The sequence below is a fragment of the Alligator mississippiensis genome, chromosome 11 (genome assembly GCF_030867095.1).
Source record: "Alligator mississippiensis isolate rAllMis1 chromosome 11, rAllMis1, whole genome shotgun sequence".
In the NCBI taxonomy this organism is placed as follows: Eukaryota; Metazoa; Chordata; order Crocodylia; family Alligatoridae; genus Alligator; species Alligator mississippiensis.
In genome coordinates this window covers 55058675-55077506 of record NC_081834.1, presented here as the reverse complement: position 1 = coordinate 55077506, position 18832 = coordinate 55058675, and the positions used below count along the sequence as shown (strand labels likewise).

General features: G+C 58.0%; 1 protein-coding gene and 1 long non-coding RNA gene across 5 annotated transcripts; both read left to right on the top strand.

The window, feature by feature from the left end:
- The first annotated feature begins 61 nt into the window (after positions 1-61).
- Positions 62-14262, top strand: LOC106738155 (uncharacterized). Of its 4 annotated transcripts, XR_009455712.1 has the most exons (7): positions 64-848; positions 1569-1695; positions 2274-2364; positions 2882-3026; positions 3772-3881; positions 6217-6451; positions 13239-14262. It is a non-coding gene; the product is annotated as an uncharacterized LOC106738155 (long non-coding RNA). The 4 variants fall into 4 exon arrangements; XR_009455711.1 differs by having other exon boundaries at positions 62-615; positions 3772-6451; XR_009455710.1 differs by having other exon boundaries at positions 62-848; positions 3772-6451.
- A 234-nt stretch (positions 14263-14496) lies between these two features.
- On the top strand, positions 14497-18427 carry LOC132244106 (E3 ubiquitin-protein ligase TRIM15-like). The gene is made up of 5 exons (XM_059715121.1): positions 14497-14579; positions 14963-14985; positions 15629-15744; positions 16462-16521; positions 16891-18427. The coding sequence occupies exons 2-5, from the start codon at positions 14966-14968 to the stop codon at positions 17418-17420; spliced, it is 726 nt and encodes a 241-aa protein (XP_059571104.1). The 5' UTR covers positions 14497-14579; positions 14963-14965; the 3' UTR covers positions 17421-18427.
- Positions 18428-18832: the final 405 nt, after the last annotated feature.

The window sequence follows — 18832 nt, the reverse complement described above, 5'->3', positions numbered from 1 at the left end:
ACGGGGAGCGGAGCCCGGCCGGGCTGAGGCCTCTCCTGCCCGGAGACCTCCCGACGCTGCTCCGCCCCCGCCCCCGGGGCTGCCCCAGGGCCGCGCAGGGAAGGCCCGCGGGTGCCCGGGGCTCCGGCGCCGCGTGTCTCCGCCGGGAGGGCCTCAGCCCCGCCCCGCGCCGCCCGGTGTGCAGGGAAGGAAGCAGCGCAGCTCGGACCAGGGGCCGGAGACCTGGGACCGCCCTGCCCCCCCCCCCCAGGCTCTGCCCAGCCCCGGCAGCCCCCGCCCAGGCGGGAGCGAGCAACGGGCAGCGCAGGCGGGAGCGGGAGCGGGAGTGCAGCCGGGGGGGGAGCCAGGAGTGGGGGAGGAGTTTGGGGACCTCAGAGACTTGCGGCACAAGCAGAAGCATCGCTGGTGCCTGAGGCTGCATCCCCACTGAGGAGGGCCCGGGCGGGGATAGCTGGGGAAAGGCTAGAGGCAGCATTGAGGGAATGGGAGGAGGATCAGAGAGCTGGCCGGCGCTTTGGAGCACCCCGAGACGGCTACAAGAGCCCCAGTCCCCTGGTCCCAGGGGCTTCAAGCCTTGAGGAGCTGCGTCGAGCCAAGCGCTGTGCCTAGCTCGGGGTCAGCAGGGGCAGCCCTAGAGTCCAGACCCCATGTCTGGAGCGCTGGGATCAGTGGGGGCAGGGCAGGGGCTGGGTGGGCAGCGCTGGGCAGTGCCTATCCCACCGTGGGTTTCCACTCCAGCCTTGCAGAATATCTGTGTGGCTAAATGCTCGAGAGCAAGAGGAGAGGCCTGGGCCACAGAGGGCAGAGCCCACCTGGTCAAGGAGGCCCCGCTGCTGCCTGTCTTCTTGGTGAGCAGCTGGGACACCGTCTGCCCAGGCTGCCAGGACCGAGGGGAAGGGCTGGGGGACACGTGTGCCCACCGATTGGGGTGGGAGTGTGCATGTCCCAGCAGCCTCCCCAGAGCCCCCTCTAGCCTGGCACAGCCCCATGGTGCTGCGGGGCTTCCCTTCCTGCTGCAGGCTGCAGAACTGGCCATCCGGGGGCTGGATCATCAGGGCTCAGGTCAGGGAAAGGCCCATCAAGCAGGGGGTCTCCTTCCCACCCCTTGCCCCAGCCCTGCTGCCCCTTACAAGCTGTCTCTTCCTCCTATGGGCTCTATGTCACTTCAGCAGCCCCAGGATTTCCAGCTGGGGGCTGCTGCTGTCTCACCTGCATCACCCCAGGTGGCCCCAGCCCTTTCAGCACTTGTGGTGGTGGATGCTGCCCTGGCGGAGAGCTTGCAGCTGCTGTTTTGGGGGTGAGGACAAGGGAGAGGAGCCCCTCTAGGGCCCATGGAGCTGCGCTGGGAAGTCTCCTTGCTCCTTCTTGTGAGGCTTTCTATTGCGTTGCCTCTCCCTGCATCAACGGGCTGCAGTGGGGGAAGTGCTCATGGTCTGTGGCCCTCCCAGGGGCAAAGCGGGGCCCTGGCTGGGAGGAGCACCCCCTCCTGTGAACAAAGGCTGGGTGAGTGTAGCTGGCGGAGCAGGACTTGCTGCCGGCCCACACGGACCTCTCGTCTCTCCCTGCAGGTGGTACCCCAACATCAGGGGATCCCATGGCAGCTCTGCCCCATCTGACATGAGAAGCAGCAACTGGATGTGCCCTGGGCACTCTGGCATTGCCAGAAACCCCTTTCTCCTCCTCCCTCCTGTATAGGTAGGTGCCTCACTTTGTAAAAGGCAAGCCTGTCCCCTCCCTGACCCTTTCCTGCCCCTCCTGCTCAGCCTCCAAGGTCCCGCTTCTCCCGCAGCACACACTCTGCCTCCTGCCCCCGGCCCCCATTCCAGCTCAGTTGAGGGCTCCCGTCCAAGCCTGGCCTGGCTTAGCAGGGACATGGGCCAGGATCCCAGCTGAGCTGTCCCCAGTGACAGGGTCTAGGGATTTCCCTGGGGTCCCCGAGACCCCTGCAGGGCTCAGCTGTGGGGTTCAGCCCCTGCCCAGAGCTTCAGGAAATCACTGGCTCTTCTCCTCTGCACAAGGCTCAAGCATCTCTGGTGGCAAGGGCACCTCAAACAAGGCTGAGCAGCACGGACAAGTGAGCAGCAAGCAGTCTGTGCAGTGATCCCAACGGGACTGGGGTGACATGGAGCTGGTGTCTCCCCTGGGGAGCTGGGACTCTCTGTGTGACACAGGGCTGCAGCCCCAAGGGTGCTGGGAGGGGCAGCGGGTCAGTGCTGGGTGCAGGAGAGGCCATGGTTTTGGGCTGCTCCAGTGTGACATCTGCTTGGTTCCAGCTCCAGGGGGACCATTCTCACCAGTCTGTGGACCCTGTCCCCTGAGAGACACCAGTGGGAGCCCTGGACAAGGCCCCTCTCCAAGCCTGAGGTGAGCACCTGGGCAAGCCCTGGCTCCAGCTCCAGCTCCAGCCAGAGACCCCAAAGCCAACCCCCCTGGCTTGGCCTCCTCTAAATCCCTCTCCCGGTGGGATTGCATGCATGCACTCCCAGCTGAGACGGGGAACACAGGGGTGCTGTGCACAAGGCGGAGGGGGGCTCATCCCAGCTGTGGCCCTCTGGGGTCTCCAAACAGCCCCAGCTTCTGTGCCCCTGCGCTTTCCTGGCCTGGTTTCTGTCCCCTGCAAAGGGGGCATTGGACAGGGCGGGGGAAGAGCAGTTTTGTGCTTCTCCCAAGGGCAGCTCTGTTGTGTCAGTGGTTCCTTCCAGCCTGTTCTTGGCTGTGGTGGGAGGAACGGGGCTCTGTGAATGGTTTCTGGAGGTTTGACCAGTGATGGCAACTCCTGGCCAGCTGGGGCTGAGTGCTTTGCAGCTCGGGATCATCCCGGGTAAGAGGGAGAACACGCCAGTCTTCTCTGCCAGCCAGTTCCCCAATTCCATGTTTCCAGGACTCCTCACACTGAGGGTGGAAAAAATTGTGCCAGGTCCTTGGTGGAGCAGGCTGAATCCACCACCAGTATGGTTGCACAAAGCAGAGAGTCTGTGCATCTTCAGCCACTGCCGATGTCCCACAATAAAGTTTCCAGGACTGACGTAGGTACCTGCGTCCTGGGTGGTCTTTGAATGCCGAGCGTGGGGATGTGATCTCCAGGGTGACAGAAAATGGGGTTGTGTGATGCCACTTCAAAGAGCATGGGGAAGAGAAGGGCCTTCCTGAGCCAGCACATCCAGCCCCTTGTGATCATGAGCCCTGTGTTTTCTTCTCTTCTCAGCCACGATCCCAACCAGCTCTCTAGGAAAGTGTCCAGGCTGCTCGCCCACCTGCTCCTGAGCGGGAGCCGTTCCCTGTGGGCTAGAACCTGCCCTTGGTTCCCAGCCTTGGACCCTGCCATGGGCACTGGTTCTGCTGGCAGGGACATGAAAAGAGTTGTTTTCAACTCCGCCCTGGGCCCAGGGCCCCTACTCTCATTGCCCTGTGATACTGGCCCTGGCCCCTGCCTTGCCCCATCTCCAGCCACCCATCCCGCTCCTGTACACCAGTCTCTGCTCACCCATGGCGTCATCCCTTCTGCTGGGCTGAGCGCACCATGTGGAGGATTTCTACTGCAGCCTCCTTCCTGTCCCCCTTTTGCCAGTTGTATTCCCTTTCTTTCCCTTAAACATGGTCCCCTCACCTGTCTACCCACTGAAATAAGTTAGAGGTCCCTTTGCATAAATTTTTGGCCTCACACACTTGGGTGGGGGCTGAAATGCCCTATTGTTTTAACAAGGACCTCGTGAGTGGGGGTGGAGGCAGGAGCCACACCTGGTAACCAGTGATGCTTTTCAAATTTGTTAGCAGACAGCCAAAATCTGGTGGCCTTCATTGCATCTGGTAAATGAGGTCAGAAGGTCTATATAAGCCAAAGGTGCCCAGGAGGAGGGGCAGCAGCCATGAGGAAGACACAGGTATGAAATGAACTGCCTGCCTCCAGAGGAAAGCCCTGTCAGCCTCTGGATGATACTTGTGAGTAAGCTATTTTAGTTTTCTCTAGATAGATAGCTTGCAGTAACACAGATGTGTGATAAAAGGCTACCCAGCCACCCTGTCTGCGCTAAGGTATGTCTCTGATAGTGCTCTATCCTGTACCCTACTCCAAACCTACTCCTTGTACTCGATGAAGTTATCCTAGGTACCTAGTGTGGGAGACTTATTGGGAGAGGGTCTAGATTCTGCCTTGGGGTCCCCTTGGTTCGGTTGACTAAGGGTGACTGATTTGTGCTTCAGACTAAGGGAAGCACCCCAAGTTCTTCCAGTGGGTTGAGTACCCTCAAAGGTACAAGGTCTGTGTACCCCAGGGGGCACAGGGCCTAGAAACAGTCCAGACTCTGCATGGTGGCAGTGTTACCCCCAGGCTTGCGGGTGTGCTCCAGGAACGGGGCCGGTCAGACATGAGGCGCCCCCAAAGAGGCACCTGGAGCCTGGAAGGTGGCTGGGCACAGCGAGGTGGGTGGCTCAGCACAGGAGCACCCCCTACTGGCCCACCACACACCCTGCCCGTGGGGGACCCAGGCCAGATCCGCGGAGATCCTGCCCATCTGCCTGCCTGTCCACTCCGTGCAGAGCCCCCAGCAGCGGGTGCGAGGTGGTTGGGCTGGGGTGCCCAAGGAGAGGGGCCTTTTCCGGCAGCAGTGACAGTGGTGACTTCTGGCTGCTGCAGTGTTGCTGCCACTGGAGCAGAGGAGACGCGGGTCTGTGGGTGCCCCAGCCCTCTTGTATGCCCAGAGGTGGTAGAACTGGTTGCATGTGCCACGGCTTGGACCGCCCCCAGTCTGTGGGCCATGAAGGGCCAGGCAACTCCTTATGGGCTAGAAAGGATCATGCTGTGGGCCAGATCCAGCCCATAGGCTGTATTTTGCCCACCCCTGCTCTAGTTCTCATGCTAAGGAAGATTCTTTATTTCTTTTCTGTGAAACCTGGGCAAACCATTCACACCTTGAACAAGAACTGAAGAGTGAAGCTGAATGTGATCCTTTTATGTACAGCATGAAATAACCTTGCGCTGTGCATTTGTTCTGGTAGTTGTGACTCGTGGGATGGACGAGAAATCCATTGGGGTTTCCTTCCACCGATCTTAATTTTGCCATCTGTGAAGCTGCTAGTTTTTGTTTGGACGACACACTGAGTGTCACTACTTGCCCTCCATCACGCTGAATCCCCCTTCTTGTATCCCTGCAGTATTTCTGGTTGAGGCAGGGGGAGCTCGTGGCATGCAGAATGATAACTTTTCATAGGTTACAGTTCATAAACTGCATGTACAGCACAGCGGATTAGCAGCCTGTCACTTCACCACTCAGCCACCTTGTCCAGACCTAGCTAAGCCCTTTAACTCTTTCTAAGGGTTATTGCACTTAGGATATTTCACACCCAGGACACCTCCCCTTGCTGAAGAAGTGTGATGCATTTTTAGGCATTTCCTGTGCAGTTCAGCACAGCTACCTACTAGGGGAACATTGCTACCTGATCTGACCAAACCCTCCCCTTGATCCACACCTTGGAGAATGGATTCAGGAACGTGCATCTTGGGCAGCGGCCTGTGAGGAGGGAACCGCTGATACAAAGGAGATGGCTGGGACCTGTTGGGAGTGGGCGTGCAGCTGCCAGGTTGGACTCATGAAGTTGTGTTGGCTCCCTGGGGCTGGGAGACAGAAACGTGAACCCCAGGCCCCGGGTTCTGGTCATTTTTGTGAAGAATTTGCCTCCTCCCCTGCCAGCCTGCCCCACCACCAACTTGTTTAGCCTGTGCTAAACACTTCTGCCTTGATTCCCAAAGCAAACACGTGCTCTTCACAGGAGTGAGAGGGGGGATGACCCACATTCCCCCGGGCATTGTGGCTTAGTTGGTTAAAACACCTGTCTTGTAAATAGGGGATCTTGGGTTCAAATCCCAGCAGTGTTTGTGTCTTTACATCTCCCTGCAAGGCAAAGTTTTCCTACCGCTGGAGCAGGATTGCGCCTTGTGTCAATATGTAGCTGGCTGGCTCCTTTTCCCCCCCCTTTGAGACTTTGGTAGACCCCCTCATTTTGCTATAGCATCTAAACCTGTCTCTAATGAACAAGAAATGGGTTCAGCTGCAGGATAAGTGCAGTGTTTACAGTGGGGAAAGATCAGAAAGAGTGGGGTCTCTTCCCTGTTTCTATGTGCAACTGCAGCCCTGTGCAATGTAAACCCCGATTCTTCATAGGAAATGCATGTTTCTGAATGCTGTTCTTCTTGTCAAGACACCGTCTCATGTTTTACAGGTTCTCTGCGGTTTTCTGGGCCAGGCCCAAGTGAAAGGAAACTAGATCCCATGAGCCGTGCCAAGCGCCACAATCCAGATTCCAGGGGCATCCTTTCCGAAATAGGGTTTTTTGATTTGGACTTTTCCAAATGCATTTAATGGGTCACAGATCAAGGATGGGTGGGAAACCACCGAGGAGAAAAGTCATCTCGAAATGGACCGAGAGAGAGAGAGAAACTGAATGAGAGTCTGAGGTAGGTACTAGATTTAATGCTCGTTGGAGCACCCTGGCTGAGACTCCCTCCAAACATGGGGCAAGGATTACTTCTCTGCCACCCCTGCCTGCTTGCTCCTTGGTCCCTGAGCATTGCATCTCTGTGGTGCGGGTATGTTTGGCTCCAGCATTCGGGCCAGCCCCTGGCCTTGCTCTGGGGACCTCGTGGGGCATCTGCCTGAAGTCCCTGGCAGAGGAGCCCCGTGGACGTGGCAGCTTCCCTGCCCTGAGACGCTCAGTCCTTGGCCCCAGCTGGGCAGCAGAAGAGACCACAGACCTTCTGGTGATTTGGGGCAATGCCGAGGTGCAGCAGCAGTTCTGCCAGGGCAGGTTTGCTGCTGCTCTTATCTTTGAGGAGGTGGCAGCCTCCGTGGGACAGCGTAGGCATGACCACTCTGGGAAGCAGTCCAGAGTCAAAGTGAAGGCTGCGCGGCTGCCTTGAATGGTGGTCACTGAGCACAACAGGTGGTCCAGAGTAGCCCGTAGGCCCATGCCCTGAATGCAGGAGCTGCCCAGCATCCTCGCTTGCAGGGACCCAGGCCATGGGCAGCATATATATTCAAGCACTGGAGGTCTGCCAAAGCCCCTGCAGCAGCCCAGACCTGCAGAGAAGACCTAGACAAGAGCCCTCAGGCCGGCAGCACCTGTGGCCAGTGTCCTCCCTGCCCATGGCTTCCTCATCCAGTGCTGGTGCCCGGGTTTCATAGTTTCATAGTTGGTAGGGTCAGAAGGGACCTGAGGAGATCATCTAGTCCGACCCCCTGCCGTGGCAGGAAAGAGCACTGGGGTCAAACGACCCCGAACAGATGTTCATCCAGCCTCCTCTTAAAGACCCCCCAGGGTAGGAGCCAGCACCACTTCTTTTGGAAGTTGGTTCCAGGTCCTAGCCGCCCTGACAGAGAAATAGTGCTTCCTAATGTCTAGCCTGAAACTACCCTCCGCTAGCTTGTGTCCGTTGTTCCTTGTAACTCCCAGGAGTGCTTGGGGGAACAGGGATTCCCCCAGTGCCTGCTGGTCCCCCTTGACTAGTTTGTAGACTGCCACTAGATCCCCTCTCAGCCTTCTCTTGTGGAGGCTGAACAGGCTCAGGTCCCTCAGCCTCTCCTCGTAGGGCCTGCCCTGCTGACCCCTGATCACGTGGGTGACCCTCCTCTGGACCCTCTCCATATTGGCCACATCCCTCCTGAAGTGCGGTGCCCAGAACTGGACGCAGTACTCCAGCTGCGTCCTGACCAGTGTCGCATAGAGGGGGAGGATCACCTCCTTGGAGCTGCTCGAGATGCATCTGTGGATGCATGACAAAGTATGGTTGGCCTTCCTGACGGCGTCCCCACACTGCCAGCCCATGTTCATTGTGGTATCAATGATGACTACAAGATCCTTTTCTGTCTCAACACTGGCGAGAAGGGAGTTCCCCAGCCCGTGGGTGTGCTGCTGGTTCTTCCTCCCCAGGTGTAGCACCCTGCACTTGTCAGTGTTGAACCCCATCCTGTTCTCATCGGCTCACCCCTGTAACCTAACTAGATCTGGTTGCAGCCTGTTCCTTCCTACTAGCGTACCCACTTCACCCCACATCTTAGTGTCATCTGCAAACTTGAACAGGGTGCTTTCTACCCCCTTGCCCAAGTAACTGATGGAGATGTTGGACAGTGCGGGCCTGAGGACCGAGCCCTGGGGAACCCCGCTGCCCACATCCCTCCAGGTCGAATAAGACCCGTCCACCACCGCTCTCTGGGTGCGGCCCTCCAGCCAGTTAGTGACCCATCTGACCGTGTAGGCATCAACACCACTGTCTCCTAGTTTCTTACTGAGAATGGGGTGAGAGACCATATCGAAGGCCTTCCTGAAGTCCAGAAAGACTATATCCACTGCAACACCTACATCCAAGGACTTGGTGACCTGGTCGTAGAAGGCCACCAGGTTGGTTTGACAAGACCTGCCCCTAATGAACCCATGCTGGTTGCCCTTGAGCATAACCTCCCCTGCCGGCCCTTCCCGGCTGTGTGCCAGGATAATTCTTTTGAAAAGCTTCCCCAGGACCGAGGTAAGACTCATGGGCCTATAGTTTCCTGGGTCCTCCTTCCTCCCTTTTTTGAGGATGGGGACGAGATTGGCCTTTTTCCAGTCCTCTGGCACATCGCCCGAGCACCATGAGTGCTGGTAGAGCTGTGCCAAAGGTCCCCCAATGACCCCTGCTAGTTCCTTCAGCGCTCTGGGGGGAGATCATCAGGACCTGAGGATTTAAATACATCCAGTCCCTCCAGAAGTTCCCTGGCAAGGTCCCCATTAACCCTCGGCCTGTGTGTGCCACCCACAGTGCCCTCGGGGGGGGCCAGTGGGGGAGATATCCGGGTTCCTCCTCAGAAATACAGAGGCAAAGAAATTGTTGAATATGTCAGCTTTACCATCAGGCGAGATGACCAGATTTCCTAGCATGTCCTGCAGAGGCCCCACATGACCTGGCACCTTCTTTTGCCCCTGCTATGTATTTGAAAAAGGACTTCTTGTTGTCCTTGATCTGGGTCACTAGTTCCAGCTCCATTTCCGCCTTGGCCTTCCTGACCACCCCTCTAAATTCCTGAACTACCAAGGTATAGCCCTCTATTGTGCTGGCTCCTCCCTTCCAACGGGTGTACGCCTCTTTTTTTGTTTGGAGACGTTCCCGGATGCTTTTGGTGAGCCATGGGCGCCTTTGCGCCCTCTTGCCCCCTTTGATTTGTATAGGGATTACTTCTCTTTGAGCTTGCAGGATCGTCTCCTTAAGGAGCGACCACTCCTCCTGGACACTCAACTCCCTCCAGCTCTAGGACCTCAGTGCCTCCCCCACTAGTCCTCTTACCTCATTGAAGTCTGCCCTCCTGAAGTCCAGGGCTGAGAGACCATATCGAAGGCCTTCCTGAAGTCCAGAAAGACTATATCCACTGCGACACCTGCATCCAAGGACTTGGTGACCTGGTCGTAGAAGGCCACCAGGTTGGTTTGACAACACCTGCCCCTAATGAACCCATGCTGGTTGTCCCTGAGCATAACCTCCCCTGCCGGTCCTTCCCGGCCATGTGCCAGGATAATTCTTTCGAAAAGCTTCCCCAGGATGAGGGAAGACTCACGGACCTGTAGTTTCCTGCATACTCCTTCTTCCCTTTTTTGAAGATGGGGACCACATTGGCCCTTTTCCAGTCCTCTGGCACATTGCCCGAGCGCCACGAGTGCTCGTAGAGCTGTGCCAGAGGTCCTGCAATGACCCCTGCTAGTTCCTTCAGCACTCTGGGTTGGAGATCATCAGGACCTGCAGATTTAAATACATCCAGTCCCTCCAGAAGTTCCCTGGCAAGGTCCTCATTAACCCTCAGCCTGGGTGTGTCACCCACAGGGCCCTGGGGGGGGGCAGTGGGGGAGATATCCAGGACCCTCCTCAGCGCTCCTGGGGCAAGAGCACCAAAGCAGGGAGCCCTGAGCCTGCAGCAGGCAGCCCACATCCACCCCGGCCCGGAAAACAAATCTGGGGGGCACATGCCCCCCCATGCCCTCCTCCCAGAGGGTGTGCGCGCAAAGGCAGGGAGCCACCCTCCCTCCTACCCCCTGGGTGAGCTGCCCATGGCTGTCCTGCTCCCCACCCCAGACCCGGGGTCCCATGTACCACCCTGGCTGGGCAGCGCCCCCAGCCCCAGTCCCTGCCCCGCTCCCTCCCTCACTGGGGGGGGCCTCGATCTGCGCCCACCCTGCCCCCACCCCACTATAGACCTACTGTGAGGGAGCTGTTCTCCCGGCTGCCCAGCTCTTTCCCAGCTGCAAATCTGGAAGAAATGCTGAGTTACAGTCGTGCAGTCCGGGACTGGGACTTGCAAATCCCATTCTGTGACTGTCCTACACAATTAGGAACAGGCGGTCTCCCTAGCTGGAAATTAGCTGTGTCTCCTCTCCCGCCTTCATGCTGCCTGTCCCAGGGAGGAGGCTGCCCAGGCGCTGGAGGCCTGACGGACCCAGTGATCTGTGAGAGCAGAGGGCTGCAGGCGAAGCCACTCTCCCCGACCGCCAATACGAGGCTGTTCCTTCCTGACTTTGCAGCTGTCCCGATCCCACAAGAAGGGTCCGTGGGGTGGGAAGTGCGGAGTGAAGGAGCAGCGCTCGTCGTGTTGCTGTTCAGTCTTGTGCTGTGAGCAATGTGGGGAGGGAAAGAAAGGCCCGTCCATGCACAGCAGCGCAGGGCAATGCAGATCTGGGGTCACAGCTCCAGCCATAGGAGAGTCCCTGGGCGGCCTAAGGGGGACCAGGAAACTAAACTGGGTGTGAGCAGCTTCCGCCTGGTCTGCTTCTGGCAGGGAAAATGGGGAGAATGGGAAATGCTTGAACAGAGATTTGAACGGTATTGAGGGGCTAGCAGGGCAGAGATCAAACCCCGCAGTGGGAAGTCATCTGTATTTCTACAAGCTGTTGTGTTGGGCAGGAGGCTCTGGGCACTGACAACATGTTTCAGCTTGAGGAAGGGCAAAACCTGCAGGTCAGTGAAATCCTGACCAAGTGTGTGGAATTAGGGATGCCACAAGGGAAGGAGAAATGCATGTTTTAGCAGGTGCCTGCAACCGCCTGACGAAATCCTGGGGTTGAGGACATGCAGCCAGACCTGGACCTGTGGGGAGCTGGCAGAGTCCCTGGGCAGAGACTGAATAACCTGTGGCAGTGAAGGCTGGCAGCACCCTGGTCCCCATGCAGGCGCCCTGGGGTGACGCTGGCCCTGCCCCGGCTGGAGAGGAGAACCGCACGGTTCCTCTCAGGGGGACGCACCAGGATCCCCGCAGGCGCAGGGTCAGGTCTGGAGCAGCCCTTGCCATTGAAGAGCTTTGAAATGAAACATGAGAAATTAGATTCAATGGAGGGAAGAGCTGGATTATTTTTCTTTCCTTTATATCTCCCCTCCCTTGCCCATCCCCCCCGGGAAAACTGAACACTTCCAGGAGAGCCTGAGTTTTTAGGCTGATATCTTGCCTGCTCTGAGCTTTTAGGCAGGTCACAGCCCCAAATAACAGTCCTGACAGCTCTGAAAAGCTCTTGGCTGACAGCAGGTGCAGTGAGAAATGCTGGGTGTGTTGAATTGTTGTGTAGTGGCTTCAAACCCTTTTTCTGCTGTTTTCACTGGAGTTGTGCCGAGCTGCTGCTCCACAAAGGGTTACTAGATCCCCTGCGATCCCAGGGCTGGATCTTGACCCCGGCTCCTCCCAGCTCAGCATCACTGTAGTTATTTCGAAGGAAGGAAACGGCTTGGGGTGAGCCCAGCCCTGAGCTCAGGGAAGTGAAACTAGCCCCGTGCCCTCCCGTCTCACAGCCATGGCCATGGCGAGCGCTGTACAAAGCCTCCGGGACGAGGCGACCTGCTCCGTCTGCCTGGAGTTGTTCAGGGACCCGGTGATGATCGTGGGCTGCGGGCACAACTTCTGCCGAGCCTGCATCGCCCAGTGCTGGGAGGGGGCCGAGACGGACGTCACCTGCCCCCAGTACAGACAGACCTTTGCCCAGAGGCTCCTGGGCCCAAACAGGCAGCTGGGCAATTTAGTAAAAGTGGTCAAGGGCCTGAGTGTGGGGTCAGCGGAGGGAGCCGGGGGCAAGATGGTGTGCGAGCAGCACGGGGAGGCTCTGAAGCTCTTCTGCGAGACAGACCAGGTCCTGATGTGCCTGATCTGCCGGGAGTCCCGGGCGCACCGAGCTCACCCCGCGGCTCCCATCCAGGAGGCTGCACAGCAGTGCAAGGTACGGGCGCACGGGCCCAGTCCGGCTGCGCAGCTGGGGAGGATGTACACCTCCATGCGGCGCTGGGTCTTTCTGCCCCACGGCCACGGCACAACGGCGTGGCTGCACACGGAGGCTGGTTTGTGGTAGCCTCTGTGCAAGCCATCCTGCTGGGGGGAGGCGAGAAGGACCCAAATGCCCTTTGTTACGTTCCTGACTCAGCAAAGACAACGGAGACGTGCTCTTCTCCACCCCGAAACCCCGGCTGTTTGATTCGGGGACAAACACCACCTGCCTGGGAAATGACAGTAACTCTGGGACAACAGAGAGGGGAGGGCTGGTCTCCAGCTCCTTCCCATAATAATGACTAGCACTTTAACCTTATAATGCCCCAATTACTACACCCTTGTCATCAAATCTTGCCTTTGAAACCAGACGAAGCAGGAACGCGGCTCCCCTGGCCCTGGACACGCAGAGCAGTGAAGCTCCTCCAGTGTCACCAACCCACGGTTGTGTGCGGGGCTCTGTCTTGAAACAGGGGGTGTCCGGCACCGGTTTCCCTTCAGTTGTTACAACCCTCCCTGGGAGCTGAATGGAGACTCCTTGGGGATGAGGGGAAGGGATTGTAGCGCGTGGACAGACTCTGTTCCCCTTGGACAGAGCCCACGTGGCATGCTCTGGAGGGCAGGCCCTGCTCACAGGATTTGCCATGAGCAGCCGCTTCCCCCAGCCGATGCTCTCGGCGCGTTGCACAAGTCTCAGTAATGCGCATTGCATTGGTGCCGGGGGCTTCAGGGCTAACGCTGGGTCCAGAGGGGACATGGTGGCACTGCCTGAGTCCAGGGAGCATGGCCAGGACCTCCTTTTGTATCTGAGCACCTCCTTCCCTGTCTCTGTCCAGGCCTGGCTACCAAATGCCAACCCGCGCTGGTCCTGGATTAACGCTGCTTTTTCTGAGGCATCTCGCTGTAGCTGTAGCTGTAGCTGTACTGCTGGGCTGTGGTACTTCAGGACTGGTGTCTCACTTCTGAGTTTCTTCATTTCAGTGCCCAGAGACCAGACCTGTGTCTTGTCCGGCCCAGCTGCCTAAGCCTGGCTGGCACTCTGCACGGTCGACCGCAGTGGATTCAAGGCCGTGTTATTTTCTGTTCAGTGCATGTCCCTGACAGTCTGCACTTCCCACTGCTTGCAGTGTTGCCTTGTGGCACCTCCCTAGGACCGGCTCCATTTTTCTATGTGCTCTTCCTGCTGGGCAGGAGCTGGCTCCACAATCCAGCTGGAAACCGGCTGCTTGCTGCTCCAGTCATGTTAAGCGCACACTATTCGGTGCTGCGTCCAGGCAAGGGTGCACTGTACTGGGAGCTGCTGGTCCAGCCTAAGCACACTGGCTTTCCTGGTGTCGTGCTCACAGTGCACCCTCAAGCAGCCCTCTCGGTTATGGTGCGGGGAAGAGACTCCAGCTTCTCCCCTCCAAGGAGAACTGACCCAAGGAGTTTTCCTTCCCTAAGGAACAAATTCAAACTCACCTGCAGCTGCTAAGGGGGGAGAGGGAGAGGCTTGAAGCACTGCGAGGGAGTGAAAGCCAGAAACACCAGGAATACCAGGTGAGTACTGCCGGGATTCGGCTGACATTGGGGAGGAAGGAAGGGACGTGTCCTGCTCTGCATGTTTGGTGGGACAGTGACCGTGGCATTTTGTGACCGTGTGTTGCAGGGTGTTGTGGCAGATGCATGGAGCCAGGCCTTGCAAACAAAAAAATTGTGTCAACTGATAGCTATATATATAGAGGTGTTTCACCTTAATTGCTGAAAAACGTGGATTTGGGGTTTATATCAGAGAAGTTTGCATTTTTAAAAAGACAAAACCAGGCTTACTGATTATAAGAGGAAAGCTTTCCTTGCTGACACCCATGGACTTCTCCCCTCCTTAAGGTCCTGGCTCTCAGGGAAATAGAAAAAACCTTTACAAAATGAACAGAGTGAAGAGATCCCAGGCAGGGCCCCAGGCCTGAGCTACCCCCAGCTCTGCTCCAGGCGGTGGGAGGTTGGGGGTCCCAGCCATGTGGACAGTCAGGACCACGGGGCTTTGCAAACCATGCCCTGACTCTCCCCAGAGCGGCTGCTCTCCCTGACGTGGTTTCTCTCTGTTCATGGCAGCAAAAGGCAGCAGCCGAGAGGCAGACGATTGTGGCTGCGTTTGAGCGACTGCGCCGGTTTCTGGAGGAACAAGAGCGACTCGTGCTGGCCGAGCTGGGAGAGCTGGAGAGCGGGATTGAGAAGAGTCAGGGGGAGACTGTCACCCAACTCTCCGAGGAAATTTCCCATGTCACCAACCTGATCAGGGAGCTAGAGGGGAAGTGCCAGCAGGCCGCCAGTGACCTCCTGCAGGTGAGGCACATGAAATGTCTCCAGTCCCAGTGCAGGGGAGGGAAAGGGCTAAACCTTGGGTCTGCCAGGACCAGGTGCATAACTGAGGAGGGGCGACAATGGCAACGGCCCCTGACAGGCACGTGGTGGCAGTGATGGGAGATGCAGAATATCAGCCCCAGCTGCTGCTTCCCTGTGCATGCCCACTGCCCAAGGTGCATGGCTGCCCTATTACACCTCTTCGGGGATCACTAAATCAGGGCTTGTAAAGGGGCTGAACTTTCCCCAGATCCTCTGTGTGTGGCATTCGGAGTCTGAGGACAAAATGCATCCCCTCGGGCAGGGAGTCCCCGGTGTGGGGCATTGCACTGAGCTCACTCTTGCATCTTTGTCTCTCCCTTTAGGACATGAGGAGCACGCTGAGCAGGTACGTGGCTCCACCTGACTCCCCATAGAGGGAAGGGTCCTGGAGACAATGCAATGGGCACATCTCTGCAGGGCACCACAGCACAGCAAGTGCTGGGACTGTTCCTGAGGTGGGAAGCATGAACGTCCCCCTCTTCTGCTCGGGGAAGTGATGGCTTTGGGCACTGGCAGCCTGCAGACTGTAAGGTGTAATCTGGGCTTTCCCCCTCTTGTCCCCAGGGAATAGTCCTGGCCACCAGAGCTTGAGCCAACTACCCGTGAAGTCTCTGCTCCTTTCTGATCCCAGGAAATGTCCTGAACATTTTGGAGCTGAAGAAAACATCCCTGCTGGGGGTCGGTCCCTTCTGGGGGAGCTGCCACTGCCACCGTGGGCAACTGGTGCCTCCCAAATCGAGTGGGTGGTGACGGCTGTGGGGCCAGAGCTGGCGAGCTCTCTCAGCACCTCCAGCCCTGTCATGGGGGGCATATTCCCCCCCCGCCATGCTCCTCCTGTGCATTGCCTGTGACTACCACTGTCTGTGCTGCCCCTGTGGCTGAGGCACATGGCCAGAGTCAGTCTCTAGGTCCCTCCATCCGCCCAATGTTTCTACCATGTAGCTGAGCTGCAAAAAGAAAATCAAATAAAACAGACTCGTTTTTCCCAGGTGCAGGAAGGAGCCGTTCCAGCTGCCAGAGGGGATTTGCCCAGAGCTGGAAAAAAGACTCAGCATCTTGTCTGGACAAACGCTAGCTCTACAGGAGACTTTGACGAAGTTTCAAGGTACTGAGAAGGGGGCTAAGAAAGGGAAGAGGGAGGTGTCCTTGTTGAGGAAGAAGAGACAAGCAGTTGGTTTGAATTTGGAGCCAGCATCTTTTTTAATTGGGAGATAAACTGAACATGCTGGACTGATATCAAAGGTAACAGGAGTGAAGACACGAGGCAATGGCTTCTCTCTGCCTTTGTGTGAATCACTGATGAACCAGGGCTCCTCTGGGCGCCCCTTTGCCCCGGGTGCAGAGCCGCAGGGCCCCTGCCGCTCCAGCGCTGCTCAGCATGGGCACCTGCAGCCGGGGCGGTGGGAGCTGCAGGGCCCTGCCCCGCTCAGAGCGAGCCCCAGTGCCGCATGTCAGGCCACCAAATTAAGCATGAGACAGGCTGTCAGGTTTGGATCCTGCTGGCTTAACTCTAGGGGTGGAGTGGGGGGGAGGGGGCAGGACGGGCTGGGCACTGAGCTCCCCTGGATCCGTGGTGTTACATTTCTGCCCCTACTCCTCTGCCTGCACCTGCAGCTCCCTCCCGCCCTGTCCTGGGAGAGGAGGCCGCGCTGCAGGGGAGCAGGGAGATGTGGAGGCAGCTTCTGCAGCCACAGTCCCAGCAGCAGGGTAGGAGCTGCCCCGGGGTCTCTGCTCCGTCTCGGGCTCAGGACCAAGGCAGATCTAAGTCAGGAGCATGAACCAGACACCACAAGTCTTATATCTGTGCCCCTTTCCCCTGCAGAGACCCTGCCGTCCACCTTGGAGAAGGCCAAAAGGTTACCAAAGGGATCATACACAAAGGGTAAGCGCTGGGGAGCTGGTCCCGCCATTAACACAATGATCCAGCAGAGCCCACGGCCACCCCTGGACAAGAGGCAAACCCTCTACCAGCCCAGCACCAAACCCCCCGCGCTGGGAGCTGGGGCGCTGGGCTGGGATTTTCCTGTCCTTGCCTATGGGTTGTCTCCTCCCTTTCCCCCAGGCCAGGGGCTCTCCCCCGTGCCAGGCTGAGGGGCTGCGGGGCCGTCGGTGCTCAGCCCCCGGGCCCAGGGCAGAGGCAGCTGCGGGGGCCCAGGACGGTCGGAGAAGGACGGGGCTGGTGGGGAGGGGGAGGAGCGGCCCGTCTGCCCCGGGCTGAGCTCTGCCCTGACGCTGCCATTCTCTCTGCCAGCGACGGTGACTCTGGATCCAGACACAGCAAATCCCCACCTCGTCCTGTCTGCGGATCGGAGAAGTATGAGATGTGCAAACAAACGGCAGCCTGTGCCTGACAACCCTGAGAGATTTGATGTGATCCCGTCTGTGCTGGGCCGGGAGGGATTCACCTCCGGGAGACACTGCTGGGAGGCGGAGGTGGAGGTGGGGCAGGGGGCCTGGGCCGTGGGGGTCGCCAGAGAGTCTGTGAGGAGGAAGGGAGGGATCAGATTTAGCCCCGAGGAGGGGATCTGGGCGGTGCATTGCTGTGGGGATCAGGTCTGGGCTCTCATGGCCCCTGCTCCCACCCCCCTGTCCCTGCGCCGGGCGCCCAGGAGGGTGCGGGTCTGTCTGGACTGTGCGGGGGGGCAGGTGTCGTTTCTCGATGCTGACACCGAGGCCCCGATCTTCACCTTCCCGCCGGCCTCCTTCGCTGGGGGCAGAATCCGGCCCTGGTTCTCGCTCTGGGCGACGGGGCCTGGGTCCGAGCTGAGACTGTGCCATTGAGTGATGGGGAACAGCCGGGGAACGGACCCCCCCTTGGGGAAACGGGCCGCTCTGGCTTCCTATTCTCTGTGACCCCGGAGGAGTCCCGTCTACCTGCCCCGTCCCCTCCTCTCTGCCCCGGGAACTGCCTATTTGAAAGATGCCGTCTGCGCCGACAAGCCCATCCCGTTGCACCGACCGATCAGTCCCGGCGCTCGGTGGTCCTGGGGGAGCCGAGCGCGGCCACCAGCACGGACCCTTGAGGACGCCGCCCCAGCGATGACTCTGAAACCCGTGCTAAGCTTGTGCCTGCTCACAAAAGTGAAAATACAGAATACGGATGCTAACTGCATGTTGCAAGAGGATGCGAGGTCATGGCGAGGCCATCCGAGAAGGGATAATGAAGTATCTCCTCGGCTCATCTTGCTCTGTTTAGGATGATTTCAGGCAGACTCCTAGCTGTCTGGTGTAACCATATGAAATGTCTATCCTTGATGAATTAGTATGGTATATATTTCTTTTGCAATTAGCTCGTGTTTATGTGCAGGAAGAGACATTCGTCGTTTGTGATAGATGTCTCCTCCTGATTCAGTGTCTTTTTCCTGGCTGTTAATCAGTTTCTTGATATGTTTCAAACCGGATCACCTCTTGTTACCGAAGACGGTAACTCATTCGAATTAGAAACTTCTGATAACCAGTGATGAGCAGATTTTTCCTGTCAGTTATTGCTTGGGACTCTCTTGATTTGCAGAACTAAAAGATTGCTTTGAAGATGCTAAACTTAGGGGAGAAAAAGGCAGTAAAACAGCAAACAGCGCGCGCTTCAAGAGTGAGAAATCTCTCTGACACCAGTTGCTGATGCGCCCGACTTACTCGACAAGTTGAAGACAAACAGACTGCCGCTTCATCGCCTGTTTGGTGAGAAATCATCACCTTATGGCTAATTACTGGACTTTGCTTTGGTTTGGACTCAGTTGACTTGATTTTAAATACTTGTAGTAAATAAAGCCTTTCTGTCACTCATCGAATGAGGTGTCGTGTCAATCCCTGGGCTAGTCCGCAATCCTAGGTTTTTATTTGCTAACACTAGTGCTGGGGCTCAGGGCCAAGTGCTGCTGGGGGCCCTTTGCCTCTAGGACCCCGGAGGAGTCCCCTCAACCCGCCCCCGTCCCCTCCTCTCTGCCCCGGGGAGCTGCCCAGGTGCAAGGTGCCGTCTGCACCGACAAGCCCGTCCCGTTGCAGCAGGCGGCACCAGGCCGGTCTGTCCCGGCACTCTGTGGCCCTGGAGGAGTCGAGCACGGCCACCAGAACAGACCCTTGGGGACGCCACCAGCTTTGGGGCCACCACCCCTTGCAGTGCCAGCAGCCCAGGACTGGGGCTAAGGGCCAAGTGCCTCTGGGTGCCCTTTGCCCAGAGCCCTGTTGGGGCTGGG

What these genes read in the sequence shown, in the direction of transcription:
- LOC132244106 (XM_059715121.1), top strand. Translation starts at nt 14,966, where the DNA reads ATGAGGAGCACGCTGAGCAG. An exon ending in ATGAGGAGCACGCTGAGCAG is followed by an intron (nt 14,986 to 15,628) that starts GTACGTGGCTCC and finishes CGTTTTTCCCAG; the next exon opens with GTGCAGGAAGGAGCCGTTCC. An exon ending in GACTTTGACGAAGTTTCAAG is followed by an intron (nt 15,745 to 16,461) that starts GTACTGAGAAGG and finishes TTTCCCCTGCAG; the next exon opens with AGACCCTGCCGTCCACCTTG.